The sequence below is a fragment of the Clarias gariepinus genome, chromosome 7 (assembly GCF_024256425.1).
Source record: "Clarias gariepinus isolate MV-2021 ecotype Netherlands chromosome 7, CGAR_prim_01v2, whole genome shotgun sequence".
NCBI classification, from domain to species: Eukaryota; Metazoa; Chordata; class Actinopteri; order Siluriformes; family Clariidae; genus Clarias; species Clarias gariepinus.
The window spans coordinates 10944937-10960351 of NC_071106.1; the positions used below are offsets into that span (position 1 = coordinate 10944937).

General features: G+C 34.6%; 2 protein-coding genes across 2 annotated transcripts; one reads left to right on the plus strand and one right to left on the minus strand.

Annotated features, from left to right (window-relative positions):
• The first annotated feature begins 6238 nt into the window (after positions 1 to 6238).
• Positions 6239 to 8046, plus strand: LOC128527462 (ATP-sensitive inward rectifier potassium channel 1-like). The gene is made up of 2 exons (XM_053499853.1): positions 6239 to 6360; positions 6846 to 8046. The coding sequence occupies exon 2, from the start codon at positions 6872 to 6874 to the stop codon at positions 7934 to 7936; it is 1065 nt and encodes a 354-aa protein (XP_053355828.1). The 5' UTR covers positions 6239 to 6360; positions 6846 to 6871; the 3' UTR covers positions 7937 to 8046.
• Positions 8047 to 10884: 2838 nt separating this feature from the next.
• On the minus strand, positions 10885 to 14320 carry LOC128527461 (ATP-sensitive inward rectifier potassium channel 1-like). Its single transcript, XM_053499852.1, has 2 exons — positions 13520 to 14320; positions 10885 to 12138 (listed from the first exon to the last, which is right to left on the minus strand). The coding sequence occupies exon 2, from the start codon at positions 12114 to 12116 to the stop codon at positions 10998 to 11000; it is 1119 nt and encodes a 372-aa protein (XP_053355827.1). The 5' UTR covers positions 12117 to 12138; positions 13520 to 14320; the 3' UTR covers positions 10885 to 10997.
• Between the last annotated feature and the right edge of the window lie 1095 nt (positions 14321 to 15415).

Here is a 15415-nt window from a genome sequence, read left to right on the forward strand (position 1 = left end):
TGTCAAGGCTCGGTTAAAATTTGCGAAACAGCATTTGGAGAAGCCTGTGGATTATTGGGAGACTATAGTATGGTCAGATGAAAGCAAAATTGAACTTTTTGGCAGTCATTCTACACACCATGTTTGGAGAAGAAATGGCACTGCTCACCACCCCAAGAACACCATACCAACAGTTAAGTTTGGGGGTGGAAGCATCATGGTTTGGGGCTGCTTTTCAGCAAGGGGTACTGGCAGACTTCATATTATTGAAGGCAGGATGAATGGAGAAATGTACCGGGACATTCTGGATAAAAATCTGCTGCCATCTACCAGGAAGCTAAAAATGAAAAGAGGGTGGACATTTCAGCAAGACAATGATCCCAAACACAAGGCCAAGGAAACAATGAAGTGGTTTCAAAGAAAGAAAATCAAGTTGCTTGAATGGCCCAGTCAATCACCTGACCTAAATCCCATAGAAAATCTATGGAGAGAACTGAAGATCAAAGTTCATAAAAGAGGCCCAAGGAACCTTCAAGATTTAAAGACCGTTTGTGTGGAAGAATGGGCCAGAATCACTCCTGAGCAATGCAGACGACTGGTCTATCCATACAAGAGGCGTCTAGAAGCTGTAATCACCAACAAAGGCTTTTCTACAAAGTATTAAATAAAGTGTGTTCAATACTTATTCCCTGTGTCATTGCACTTTATTTAATATGATTCAACTTGTATACTTAAATGTTCTGATTTGTTTGTATGAATTCAATATTTGGCTTGATGGCAACATCTGGTGGAAATGTTGTGTCAATAGTCCACTTAGAAATCCCCTTACTGATAAAAATGCTGATGTGTCAAATACTTATTTTCCCCGCTGTATTTATTTATTTATTTATTTATTCAAATAAAAAGAGTATTTGTGCAAGTTGGAAGTGTTTTTATGCACTTACATCAGGCATTGTTTAAGTAAGATTACTGCATTCAAGAAATGCTTGTTAGGGTTCATGTCCTTATTCATACAAAGACGTTGAATTAATTTTTCAGTGTAGTTAAACTTACATTTTTAATAACTTAGGTGACAACAAGGTCATGGTGATGTTTTTAATAGCAAAAATATTAAGAATCTTACCTTTGTTCAATGAAATGCTTTATTATTTTGACATTTATTCTGCTTTATATTGCTTTATATTATATATTTTTATTGCAACAGCTCATTATTTTCACTATACTAGTTTTACACTGTATATTATGTCAATGTTAATTCAAATTAAAGTTCAATTGTTATTTAAGAGGAATATATATTGTCTTTCATTATTTCTACTGGAGTTTACTAATGTGCTTACATGGAGAAAAATAATCTTTGGCATTTTTGAGCAATTGCTATCATACTTTTACATACCTAATTCAAAATATTATTTATGTAAAGATGAAAAAGATCAACCAATGGCAGTCAAGGTTTGCTTCTTTTTCTTTTGAACATTACATACAGTAAGGGAAAGAAAATGTCATAGCTTTTTAAAGTAGAAATAGTAGAAATATACTGTATGGTAATACAATAAGCATTGGCATGCCTCAGTATTGTCAGAAAATGTCTGTTTATATAATGATAAGCTAGAATTGTATATATAAAAGAACTGACATGCACACAGACATAACAAATTGTGACCAAATGCAACTGTATTGTGCAATAAGATGTGTAAATTCACTTGGGGGAAAAACTAGACAAATTTTTATACCAAGTCCTGAATTAAACAAACAAACCAATAAGTTTTTTTTTTTAATGCATTGGATACAGTGAGAGTAAAAAAGCAAGAGCGTGCAAGGGGGAGAGAGAGAGAGAGTGAGAAAAAGAGAGAGAGAGAGAGAGAGAGAGAGAGAGAGAGAGAAAGAGAGAGAGAGAGAGAGAGAGAGATTTCCTAAAAAATACAATACACATACCTTCTTAACAAATTCTTGAATTTCTGGAGGGAAACTTTAACAAGTTGGGACCACAATCAGCACACCTTTTCACTGTGATTCTTCCAGAACTCTAAACTCCAAATGAGGTCACTAGTTTATTTCAGTGCTACTACCTGCTTTAAGGGATATCGAGTTCAAGGGAATCAGACTGACCAATCATATCTGATGTGAATTTAATAAGAAACCCCTTGTATTTTAAATAGATTTTTTTTTTTTTAATAAAGAAATTCTGACTCAATAACATTTTAACCAGTCCTGTTTCGTATTTCTTTAGAGAGTGCTTATGGTGTGTAAAGATTAGAATGAGGGCTGCTATTTTCTCCTTATTATCTTTAAGAACAAAGAATGAGAGCATGTATCCTTCATACATAAGAATGCATTTATACAGTACTAGTAGCCGTTAATCTATATGCTGTTAATTAATATTGTATGTTCCCGTCTCAAAGAAATCCCATCCTGCTTCCATTAATGACTACTGTATTGCCCTGTAGCCCTGACCTCAGTAGTGATAAAGTCCTTTCAGCGGGTAATCAGAGATGATGCCATCGCTCACTTCCTTCACACATCACTTACTCACCTAGACACTAGGAAGGGAAATTATGTTAATATGCTTTTTGTTGACTACAGTTCAGTTTAATATTATAAGTCTCTCCACATTCACCACCAAGCTGGAGCACCAGGGATTTAACACATCTCTGTGTCAGTGGATCCCCATTTGGGACACGACAGGTAGTACAGACAGGTAGACATTTCTCATCCCCCCCCCTACCCTCAGCACTGGAGACCCCCAAGATTGTGTTCTGAACCTGCCAAGTTTGCTCATGACACTGTTGTGGTGGGCCTAATCGCTGACAACAATGAGATGACCTACCTGGAGAAGACTGGAAACCTGGAGAACTGGTGCAAGAGTAACAAGCAGTACAAAGCAGGAGAGGAACTATCAGACTGTTATGGTCCTGTCACATTAACATCATGATGAAAAAGGCCCATATTTACCACCTCAGATGCTTTAGGGAGTTTGGACTGCCTTCCAAGGTGCTTGGGAACTTTTATTCTGTCACCATAGAGAGCATCTTGACAGGAAACATCACAACCTGGTTTGGGAACAAAACCATAAAGGACAGATGAGCTCCACAGAGTGTGGTGCAATATCTATGCGAGCTCCCTGCCCTGCACTTAATCCACAGCAAGCAGTGCTTGATCAAGGCCAGAAAGATCATAAAGGATCTTAGCCACCCCAACATTAGACTATTCTCTCTAAGCTTCCGCTCCTTAAAGGCCAACACAGAAAGACTGAAGAAAGCTTCTTCCAGCAGGCTATATGTGCTCTCAACCAAAGCACCACATGGGACTAAGACCTTCTTCACATGGACATAAAATTTTTGGATAAACGAACATCCTAGACGTTAATGTTGTGCTTTTAAATGGCGCTCGATTGACTTCTAACCTGGCGTTTATTTGGCTCTGTCTAACGCCAGCCTGCAGCCCAAATTGTAGTTTGTGTGTTAACCTGTGGAGGCAGTGACGGGAACTGGATATGAAAGCCCTTGTCATTTTATTTGAGGTGCCTCTTTTTAATATGGACCATTTTGATATATTAGACATTAATCTTCTTGTTTTAAAAATTCTCGTGACAGGGTGACGTAGGGAGAGAAAAAATTGCCGCCGCTACTGGGTTCACCCTCTTTATTTTGCTTTTTTTCCACATTTCCCTATGTATAGCATGTATAGGATCATGGGATATATCCGGTCCTCTGAAGCGTAAAATGAACGCAAAGAAAATGCACTAGAAGCGTTTTCCTTGTGTTCGTTGGGATTTGAACACCAAGAAAAAGCTGCATGCAACGTTTTTTTGACGCCGTAAAAACGCGTAGCCGGACAAATGCACGTCACCAAAGCCCATGTGAACATTCTCATTGACTCCTATGTTAGAAAACCCTCGTCGCTTGATCCACGCTTACTAAATGCTACGAACGCCAGAAAAACGCTCAATTTTAATGCCCGTGTGAACAGGGCCTACACACATTTCCACATTCCCTATTGTCTGGGCCTTGCCACATTGTTCTGCTTATAATTGAACATAGGTAATTTTTTTATACAAATTAGGACTAACTGCACTCAATTGTAACCTATCTTATAACCTATACACTTAACATCTTAAACCCTTCTATTTCAATTCATATGTATTATTGTATATATGACATTCTTATTATTTAAACATATTGTGCATTTTTTAGAATTTTTAGTTTATTTTTGTAGTAAGCTGACTACACTGTTGAGTTTCTTACCCGGGCCACCAGTTCAGGGTGGAACAACAAGAGTTCTCCAAGTGGCTAAAAGATGAGCTAGAAGACATGGGAGAGCTCTTCAGTGCAGTGACCCAGAGGGCTCCCAGAGGGCAAGCCACAGATGGGGTCACCCCAAGAGGTGTGGTCAGTTTCAACCTAGAAGTCAAGTCTTCCCACCAGCTATGCTCGCTAAAGCCGGGATCTGGAGAGCCCAATAAGCCCAATATTGACGGGAGTCTAGCCAATGAATTGGGCATACCAGTTAGCCCACTCCCTTACATCATCCTGTTGGTCTCCCTGGCTGTCCATCATCCTGTTGGCTCCCTGGCTGATCTGTGTTGCAGCGGACAGCCCCGGTTACACTATGGTCTAAGCATCAGTCCTAACACCTCCTGATACCTGTGCTTTTTGTGCAATCATTTAGGTAGAACCAGTAAATTAACTACTATAGTTGTTTTACCACTATCAAGCCACCTCCATTAAAAAAGATCACCGGAAGTTCATTGCATTAGGAATCTGTATTAGAATTGTATTAGTCCATTGTATTAAAATCAGAAAGCAAACCAGGGTCTTGTATGTGAAGCAGCTGTACCAGGCACTCTTAATTTTTTTCCCTCTCTGGTTGTTTTTTGGTTCTGCCACTGCATTACATGAAGGCACTTACTGGGATTCTTCCTAGCAGCCCCCACAGCTTTCAGTATTTAAATAAACTGTGAGGTGCATTTTGATCACCAGTAATGTTACTATGCTGTAGTTAGGAACAGGCATTGATCCATTTCCCAAATTAATCAAGAAGTGATTTTCCATTAAATATTTTCATGCAAACATTCCAACGGATAAACAGAGAGAGACAAATACATAAAAGAATCCCAAAGATGATTACAGATTTGCTACTTTATCATCGCAAATTTGAAGATCAACAATTGCACCTTCTTGGCATTATGTTTAGAAATAAGGTAAATAGCAAATGTCTATAACTTTTTAGAGAATCTACATAGTGTCTATGTATGGTATTTATAAAGTACATGCAAATAAATGCTAGAGACCAGGTATGCCTTCAAAATAACAAATGATGTCCAAAAAATTGTAATTGATTGATTGATGAAACAAGGTCAGTCAGTGCAACTTTATAATATATACAATATATAGCAAATATGAACCACTTATATTATTTTGGTTGGTTTGGTTGGAAGCATGGTTCTCTTGAATCTTTGTGTAATTTGCTAAGTATATCCACAGGCTTTTCAAACCCCAGGTTCTATTGTCTCTTTTTTATGTGCACCTTAGAAACATGTACACATTGTGTGTATGCAATTACAAAGCACAGAGTAGACCGGTAGTTACTTTAAGCAGTTTCTAAGGCTCGTCTTTCTCTTGTCCATAAAAGAAATAGTACTGTCTGGGTGATATGCGTGTATCAGGTTTACCATCATTTCTTGTGTACATACTGTATAGTGCAGGTATCGGGTATGTGTGAAAAATGACCACAGAAAGAAGTGTAGACTGACAGACCATGTGCACTGTATATCTAGGTGTACCTAAGCATTTGATTACAGGTTAACAGGTTGCTGTATCAATTTCAAGAAGAGTATAATCATGTTACATTCAAATATTATTTACACCTCAGTAAGCTTTTGTGTTTTTCTCTTGAAGGAATTCCTACTTGTTACATGCCAGGAACAACATAATTATAAAGTAGACTAATGATTTTTTTTTTTTTTTTTTTTTTTGCATGACTTGCATTTATTACACGAAAGGTCTAGGTGAGTTCTCAGAAGAGTAGGCATGCCCTGAGAAACTCACCATCATCTTGCTTACTCTATACTAACCTATGTCCTGAAGCATGTTGTGTAAATCCACCCTGCTTTCCTGTACCGAAGAAAAAAACAAACAAACTTACTGATTGTCTTTACAGATAAATATTATATGCACTAAGTCCAGCCTCACCAGTAGGAGGAGACAATAGGAATCCCAAGTGATGAGGAACATGAAGTTAGAAACAGCTTAGACAATTTGAGGAAAGGATTATAGTGATATGATTATCCTTAAGATTTTTTGTTCAAAACAGTCACGTTCTAACACATAATTGTGTCATTGACGTGTTTGAAGACAGAAGACCAAAGTCACAGATATACAGCTGGTAAGTTTAGCTCCATGCATAATGCTTGCATTGAACAGAAAACTTTACTCTCTCTTTAAAGTTGATATGTAAAATAGTTTTTTATTTAATTTGTCTTGCTGGGTTAATATGTGGGTTCGTTAGTGCCTTTTTACATTATAAATCCAGTGGAATCATTTGAGGTAATTTAGATATAAGAAAAAATCATTACACCTTTAAATGTAAATTCCACCATTGATTGCAGTACTAACATTATAACATATATGGCATAATATAGAGAATAATAGGGAATGTGAGTGAATAACATTATAGTTTCCAAATCCCAACCATATTTCTTTGCTTAAAAAACACTTTTAAATTAATGTATTTAGTTTGGTCTAACAGCTGAAGCTCATAAAGAAAAAGTAAAGCACTTTAAAGATAATTCCAGTTGTTTTAACTTTTAAGATACTTTTCATAAATTATACATTAGTAATCAGTACACTAATAACCCTTTTTTTATGCAGACTGTGTATGTTTATCTACACTGAAAATGACACGTACCATACCACAGTTGGTCAGAGACTACTTAGAGGAACGCCGGATTCAACGAAACCGCCTAGTGACTAAAGATGGTCACTGCAATATTGAATATGGTCATGTGTGGTACAGCAGTCACTTAGCCTACCTGCTAGACTTATGGACCACCATCTTGGAGCTTCGCCTCAGTGTTGTCATGATCTTATTTACATGTTCATTTTTTCTCAGCTGGTTTTTGTTTTCTGTTTTATGGTATTGGATTGCATACAGTAACGGTGACTTGTGGTGGCAATACCCTCCAAATGATCATACACCTTGTGTAATTAATGTCTATGGTCTGACCAGTGCTTTCCTTTATTCCTTAACAACTCAGATGACTATTGGTTACAGTTTCCGAGTCATCACTCCGGTTTGTCCAGGTGCCATCACCCTTCTTGTTGTTCAGACTATAATTGGTACAATCATTAAGAGCGTCTGGTGTGGAATCGTCATTTCCAAGTTTTCCTTGCCTAAGAAAAGAGCTAAAACAATCCAGTTCAGTGAAACGGCTGTCATCTCCCCCAAAGACGGTTCCCTCTGTTTGCAACTCAGAGTTGCCAATCTGCGTAAAACTTTGTTGGTTGGAAGTAACATATATGGAAAACTGCTTCGAACGACTGTCACACCCGAAGGTGAGACTATTATTATGGACCAGATCAAGATTGATTTCCTAGTAGATGCTGGAAAAGACAACTTGTTCTTCGCCTGTCCTTTGACCATTTATCATGTGATTGACAAAACAAGTCCATTCTATGAGATGTCAGTGGATACTCTGCAACAGCAAGAATTTGAACTTGTAGTGTTTCTTAATGCCACAGATGAGTCCACAAATTTCTTTTGTCAGGTCAGAACATCATACATTCCACGAGAGCTCATGTGGGGTTATGATTTTTTCCCCATCATAACCCGGAACAAAGACGGAACATACTGTGTGGACTTTTCTGAGTTTTCTAGAGTGGTACCTGTACTAACACCTCATTGTCCCTACTGTTTCGATGATGAGGCAGCCCATAATTATAACTCCAAATACCAGCACTGATAATCAAAGATCAAGTGGTAAACTTTAAATTCATGTGATGTTCATAAAGGCTTTTAATATGCAACCTTTTAAAATGTAACCTTGTTTCAAAATACTGTTCGTTGATGGGACACTGGAAAAAATGGGTCAAAATATGATTAACATACATGGAGTTGACAAACATGAACTGAGTGGAATTTGAGTTGATATTACTCAAGTTAAATTACTCGAGTTACTGTACATAAAAGATGCATAAATGTTTTACTATATTTATACAACAGTCTGTATATTGGGTATAACTAGATAGAGTGTAGCTTTCATTCTGTAAAATAGTTCCTGAGACAAAGATGACATTTATTTAATAATTTTTACAGTATATTTCTTGGTATCACTTATGCAACAACAAGATGACAAGTAACTTTTCAGTGACATGTAATTCAGCTACTGGATCGTTTATTAATTAGATTGGTAGATCCGAACATTGTGTTACTAAAGATTCTTAATATGCAAAACTCTGTATTTTTTCTGTATTTTGCTTAATGTTCTGATTCTGGAAAACAAGCCTAATAACACATCTAACTCTACTTACTGTAAAAGTATTTATCACACACCTTCCTAACAAAAATAATCAATAAAATGAGTGTCATTTTACAAGGATGTCATGGTGTCAGTAAAGCTGTTCTCTAAATGCAAAACAAGTTACATTTAGTCTTATATAATAGAATCTGGAAGTTCTAAAAAATAAAAAAATAAAAATTTTTGGCTCTTATTTTAAGTGCAGTTTCAGTGGAATGTTTTTTTGATGGATAAGCCAGACAGTGACCTATAAATCATTCAAGCATTAAAAAAAACAGGCTGGTGATTAGTACACTGGTGATGATAAATGCTGAGTGGTTGGAATAGACAAGAGGGGAAATCATGTATTAGGGATGCTCAAGACTTTTGCACAGTAATATTATGCAGTACGTGTGCATTTCTATAATTAATTGATGTATAGAAATATTATGACATTTCTTTTTGCAATATTGTCTAATAGAGTGATAACTTGATTATGTTATGAAAATAAAGATTATTTTGCCAACATCTTCTTCCTTTTTGTATGACTAAAAAGATATTCAGGAATTTTAATTATGTGTCATCATCAGGTGTCAGCAGTACAAGTTCATATCCACAAATATAAGACAGAGTCAATTATTAGTAATTTTATTAGCATTAATGAAATTACCAATAACGAGAATGACTATGACATTTTATGCTAGGCTTGAAAATGAAATGTATCCTTTAATTATTTAAAAGAAGAGTTATTGTTTCTTTAAAATAATTGCATATGTATCTATCTACATTATTAAACTGCTATGTTATGTGGAGAAGTCAAACACAGATTTTAACAACCATTCGTAACACCCAAAGGAAACAAAGAAAATTAACCAAAAAAATCTAGTTCCTATTCTTGATTTGTTTTTGTTTGTTTGTTTTTTTATCCTCCTGGTTAGACAAAAAGGCAAACTTTTAGCATTGTTTGTATTTCTAAACAAAATGTTCATCATACATCATATACATCATATACAGAATAGTTTAATCCTAAAGCACTAAGATTGATTAATTTAACTGCCCTTAGAGCCCTACGAATGTATTTTTATGTTTCACTTAATTTATTATCTATTTTTAACAGTATAATTAATACTATTACTTGACAGTGACAGTAAGTACCAATTATTGTAAAATTAAATTTTTTATAAAAAAAAAAACCTAAATTTTATTTTTGTCCTTAACAAAACATTTTACGTATTTTTCGTTGATGATGTTTTTTTTTTTTTTTTTTTTTGCTTGTTAGTTTAATTAGTTGTTGTTTTTTTGGAGGGGGGCATCTATAAAAATGACCTTTAAAGATTCACAAACTTAATTCTTAGGGCTATGGAAAATATATGCTTTTTTTTTTTATTTATATTTAACAACAACAAAAAAAGCGGCGCCATATCAATATACAATCGACAATTCTGTAAGTCATATGTAAGTTTTTCCAAACACAGCCACTTGTGTCAAACACAACTTCAGAGCTGGTACATGAGATGATGACCATAAGATAAGTATTCATATATGCTTTTTTTTTATAACTAATATTTTTCCTTGTTTTCCTGCAGATCAACACGAACATGCTATGTATTTTTTGCTTGGTGTGAATTTTATTTATTTGTTTGTTTCTTTATTTGTTTGTTTGTTTTCTGAATGCCCTAAAATGTTTTAAATACTTAAACCAGTTCAAATTGAAATATAAATGAAACATTGAAATATAAAGTGTACTTTAAATTTTAGCTGGGAAAATGTATATTTTATGGAAAAATTTTGTATATCCGTATACAAACGACTAACGACTTTTGAGACTATAGTCGTATGTAAAACATCCGTAATACACAAAGACTTTATTGTAAATAAAAAACTAGGAAATACAATACTGAGTTGTTGTGAACATTTATATATTTTCAATACAGAATCATTGTTATTTTACAATATTAGTTTTGCTATATTGCAATACAATACATTGTTATATAAATATTTATATCGTGTTTTGTGCAACCTTGCACAGTGATTCCCCATATATTCCAGCTTGATGGGAAGTTAGGGTCAAAGCATCAAGTCAGTCATGATACCTCACCCCGCGAACAGAAACACTTAAGGCCTGTGCTGTAGGGCTTAAAATGGGCAGCTTGGCAGTGCCTGTGCTTGCCAACCATTCTCAGCTAGTGACCCAAAGACTTATCCCCATGAACATTTTTATATTCCAAGAAGACTGGACATGGTTAAATGCATTATCTTTTCTGATATATAGACTGAAAAAAAGAACTGTACAAATTTCTTATTTACTTAATATGGACATCATGCAACAGAATATGAAACATGTTACATTGTAAACAGTGGTCTAAGAAATATACAGCATTTACCAAAAAATTGAGTCCAGTTGAGTCCTTTATATGTTGTATTTTGGCTACACTTCATGATTAAAACTTGTTTTTCCTCATGCCGATTACTAAAAGTATCTTTCATATTAAGGTTAAACATAAACATATGCCATTCATTCATGTATTCACAGAGTTTGACTAATTTGACTGCCAATTTCTATCACCTCAAACCCTTTATTATCAATGCCATCTTTGGAGAAGTTATGATGGCCATTCAAATCATGATAGCAAGATGCACAGTGAGCAGTTGGTACAGGTTCCACTTTGTCAAAATTGGAGAAGTCAATGTGGTATTTTCCCTCTTTACTCCGTGAGACAATTCGGAGAAACTTGTATCCCCATATAATTTCTTGAGGGAGGTAAGAAGTCCTGACTTGGCATAAATAGCTGGTGGTTTCAGCTGTGCCATCTAAAAATACCACCAACTCAAATTCCTGCTGGGGCAGAGTATCCACGGCCATTTGGAAGAACGGACTTGTGTTGTCAATCACATGATATAAGGTTAAGGGACAGACAAAAAACAAGTTGTCCTTTCCAGCATCCACCATGAAGTCAACGTTGACCTGCTCCATGATAAAAGTTTTTCCTTCAGGGGTGACTCTTGTCCTAATAAGCTTGCCATAGATTTGACTGCCGAGTAACAAGCTTTTGCGAATGTTGGCTACACGAATCTGTAAACTGAGTGAGCCATTTTTAAAGCAGATGACAGCTGACTTACTGAAAGTGACAGCTTTGGCTATTTTCTTGGGCAAGGAAATTTTGGCTAAGAGCACACCACACCAAAAGCATGTAATGAGCATACCAATAACAACCTGAAACATAAAGGCAGTAATTGCACTGGGACAAAGTGGTGTTATTAGTCTAAAACCAAAGCCAATAGTCAGCTCTGTTTCAACTGAAAAGAGGTATGCAGTGGTTAAGTCATAGACATTAAGTACACATGCACTGTGATTAGCTGATGGGTATTGAAACCACAAGTCTCCATTAGCAAAGCCAACCCAGTACCAGATAAATGTAAAAATAACCCAACTGAAAATGAAGGACGCTGTATAGAGAAACGTTAAGGAGTACCAGGGCATCTCCACACAGGTAGACCAGATGTCAAGAATATAGGCAAAGAAGGCCCTGTATTTCATTTTTCCATATTCAATGTTACAGTGGCCTTCTTTGGTTATCAAACGGGAACGATTCTTCCGGCGCCGTGTTACATAGCTGCTTATGAACTGACGTAATGACCAGGGCATTTTTAAGATGTAACAGCTGAGTCTGCAAATGGAATGCAACAGAAAAACACAACATTTAGGTTTATCATTTCATCAGTAAATACAGAAAAACAAACAAACTGTGTTTTAAAGGCATAATAAAGTTATTGTAAAGAGAATGCTTTATTTGCATCTGCATAATTGAGCAAATGTATAGACATTTTGTTAGTTAGGAAACTTATTTAACTTAAGCTTTAAAGATAAGCATATACTGTATTAATAATTAAAATACTTTTATAGTGGTTAATTGACAAAACCTTAACATATCATAAAATATAATAATGAGTTGTATATCACATGTGCAACTTGGTGGCCAACTGACTTATAGATGTGTGGTAAAATAGAAATAGCAGAAGAGAATTATTGACATATTGTTGATTCTCGATCTTTATTATTATTATTATTATTATTATTATTATTATTATTATTATTATTGCTTTGTATTATTAATAAAACCATGATAAAGATAATGAAGATTTGTTTCATACACAATGTAGGTTGGGGTAATTTAAATAAATGGGGACGCTTAACAGTTCAAAGCCAACACCGCTAACAAGTGCTTTGAGATCAAAACTTTAAGTTTAAATCAGTTTACTGACATAGTATTATTATTATTATTATTATTATTATTATTATTATTATTATGATTTTTATTATTATACATAGGAGTAAGAGTAGTCATATTATTTTAAAGCTTTAAACATGTGTGCATGCAGCATGCAGTAATATAAGCAATCATAGGCTTGTTTTTATATCACAGATGACACACGATGGTACAAAATTGCGATTTATTTTATTTATTTATTTGTTTGTTTTTTTAAATAACCTATGTTAGAGATTAGCTTAAAAATTATACATGATAATATGACTAATAATTGTCGCTAATAATTTTCTAAACATACTCTTTCTATTTATTTTTTTTATTTGCTATTTATATATGACTTACTGGGCTGATATGTGCATTACACCAGATGGTATATAAACTAAGAATTAGAGCATGATATAATTTATTATTAATAAAATTTTATACCAAATTCTCAATGTCCTGAATACTGTAGTATATCTGATTTAGTACACTAAATCATGTATTGTGACATTGTCATGCATGTCAGGGTTTAAGTGTTTAAGTATGTGACTCCAATCGTTTCCTATATACACACGAATGTGTTTAAATATCACATTTACTGTACCTAATCATTTTGCATTCCTTTAAATTCTCTATCTGCTAACACTATGCTTTCTGTACAATTTTACTAGAACTTTGAAAAAATTATATTTATTAAATAAATCTTACAGAAATAAAGCATAATTACAGTAAAAACAACAGTATTAAAAAAGGTTTCTCAGTTCTTTTGTAAACTATGCCAATTTCTGTGTAGACATACCTGCTGCAGAGCTTTCTATACAGATATTCAGGAGTTTGGCAGAAGCAAGTAGAAGTGTATGTCAATATGATCTCTCTTTTCCAGTCTGCCCCACTTTTTCACACACTTTTTCTTTTCAAGTAAATCTGTCTCTGACTTGTTATCTTAGCCTTTGTATTGTCTCTTTATAATAGCATGGTTTAATGTTTACCTCTAAACAGTGATGAACAGGTCAGGTTACTCATGTTTAGAGAGTTTAGGGTTGGGCGATGGCACACAAACATGACGCACAACTTCTGGTACAAAAGTGTTCTCGTTCTCAGAATTTTGGAAAGCTCATCTTGGAAATGCTTTTGGACATCCTCATGGCCACTACCGTCTGCATAACCTAAACAGGAAGGACTATAACAGGTGATATGGAGGTTATTGTATTTGTAAGAAACATAATACTGACACATAAATATGTCCAAAGTGCAAAAGGCAAGAATAATTTTGCACTTCTGACACTGATGCATTTAATTGGTTTGCAAAGAGAAGATCAGAATGGGGTTGGCCATTAAGTATAAGAAAGCATCCTATGAAGATTATAATAATTCAAGCTTTCTTGAAAGAAGTCTTACTGTTTAGTGATGATAACCATTCCCCTATAGTTTGTAGTCACAAACAATAAAGAACCCAAAGCACTTTACTAAGGATTGGAATCACCAGGGACCATCCGTTGCAATATCATCAGGATACCTGTGACAATTCCATTTACTGAATCTCTGTATAAATCATAATTTTATAAATATCCTGGTGAAATAATGATGATTTAAAAAAAAAAAAAAATGTTTACAATTCTAACCAAACTTAGCAAATATTTTGCTCTTTGCTAGAGTAGGCTGCTTGATGTTTTCTAGTTGTACTGTATATATTGTGCAATGTTTTAAATTGTAGGTTAAAGAAGTAGATTTATATAATTTTATATTACTATAAGTAGAATTTTAGACTCATTATTTTTAAATATTAGTTATAATGCTTAATTGACAATATCCACTAATAAGATAATATTGAACTTTATAAAGTGGAAAAGGGGATATTAGCAGAAACATAAACAGGAAAATAAACAGGCAATGTCAATTTAAATTTAGCACATATTGGATAGTACAGGTACAGCAACAAAATGCGGTTTAACAGCCACCAGAAAGGGGTCAGAGCGCAGGGTCAGCCATCTTGCGGCGCCCGTGGAGCAGACAGGGTTAAGGGCCTTGCTCAACAGCGGCAAATTGGCGAAGCTGGGGCTCGAACCGCCGATCTTCCGATCTGTAATTCAGAGCCTTAACACACATTTGTCAGTGTTTTTTGTTTTGTTATATATACAGGATATATACAATATGTTTGAATAGGCCTATATATATCTATATATATATATATATATATATATATATATATATAGATATATATAGATATATAGATATTACAAGATATAATAAGTGTTATGTATTTATTTTTATTACAAGAATCATTGAGAGTGATGCTAATGCTTTATCTTTTTTGGTGAAACAGGATTTTAATCCAGCTACCGGATTTAGGTGCTTATTTATTTATTTATTTATTTATATACCCACAGAGCAGTATTGACATTTCCACGGCAAAGAGGTAGAGATTTTACTTTGTAGCTGCCATCACTCAGCCAGGGCTTGGGGCTGTCCCTACACTTTGACCCCAACTTACAAGCAATCTAAATTTCAACACACTGTACTGTAAATTACTGTATATCTGACAAATACAGGATTTGATCTTCTTTGATGTTATCATTCGTCAAGGTGCAGAGCTAAGTGCATTGCTTCAAGAACCGTTTTAAAATAAGCCTAAGTTAAGTTAGATACACAGTATATTTTTTATTTTGTAACTATTTTTATACAGCATTTGAAGTTT

Coding starts and splice junctions, on each gene's coding strand:
- LOC128527462 (XM_053499853.1), top strand. CDS start 6,872: ATGACACGTACCATACCACAGTTGGTCAGAGACTACTTAGAGGAACGC.
- LOC128527461 (XM_053499852.1), bottom strand. CDS start 12,116: ATGCCCTGGTCATTACGTCAGTTCATAAGCAGCTATGTAACACGGCGC.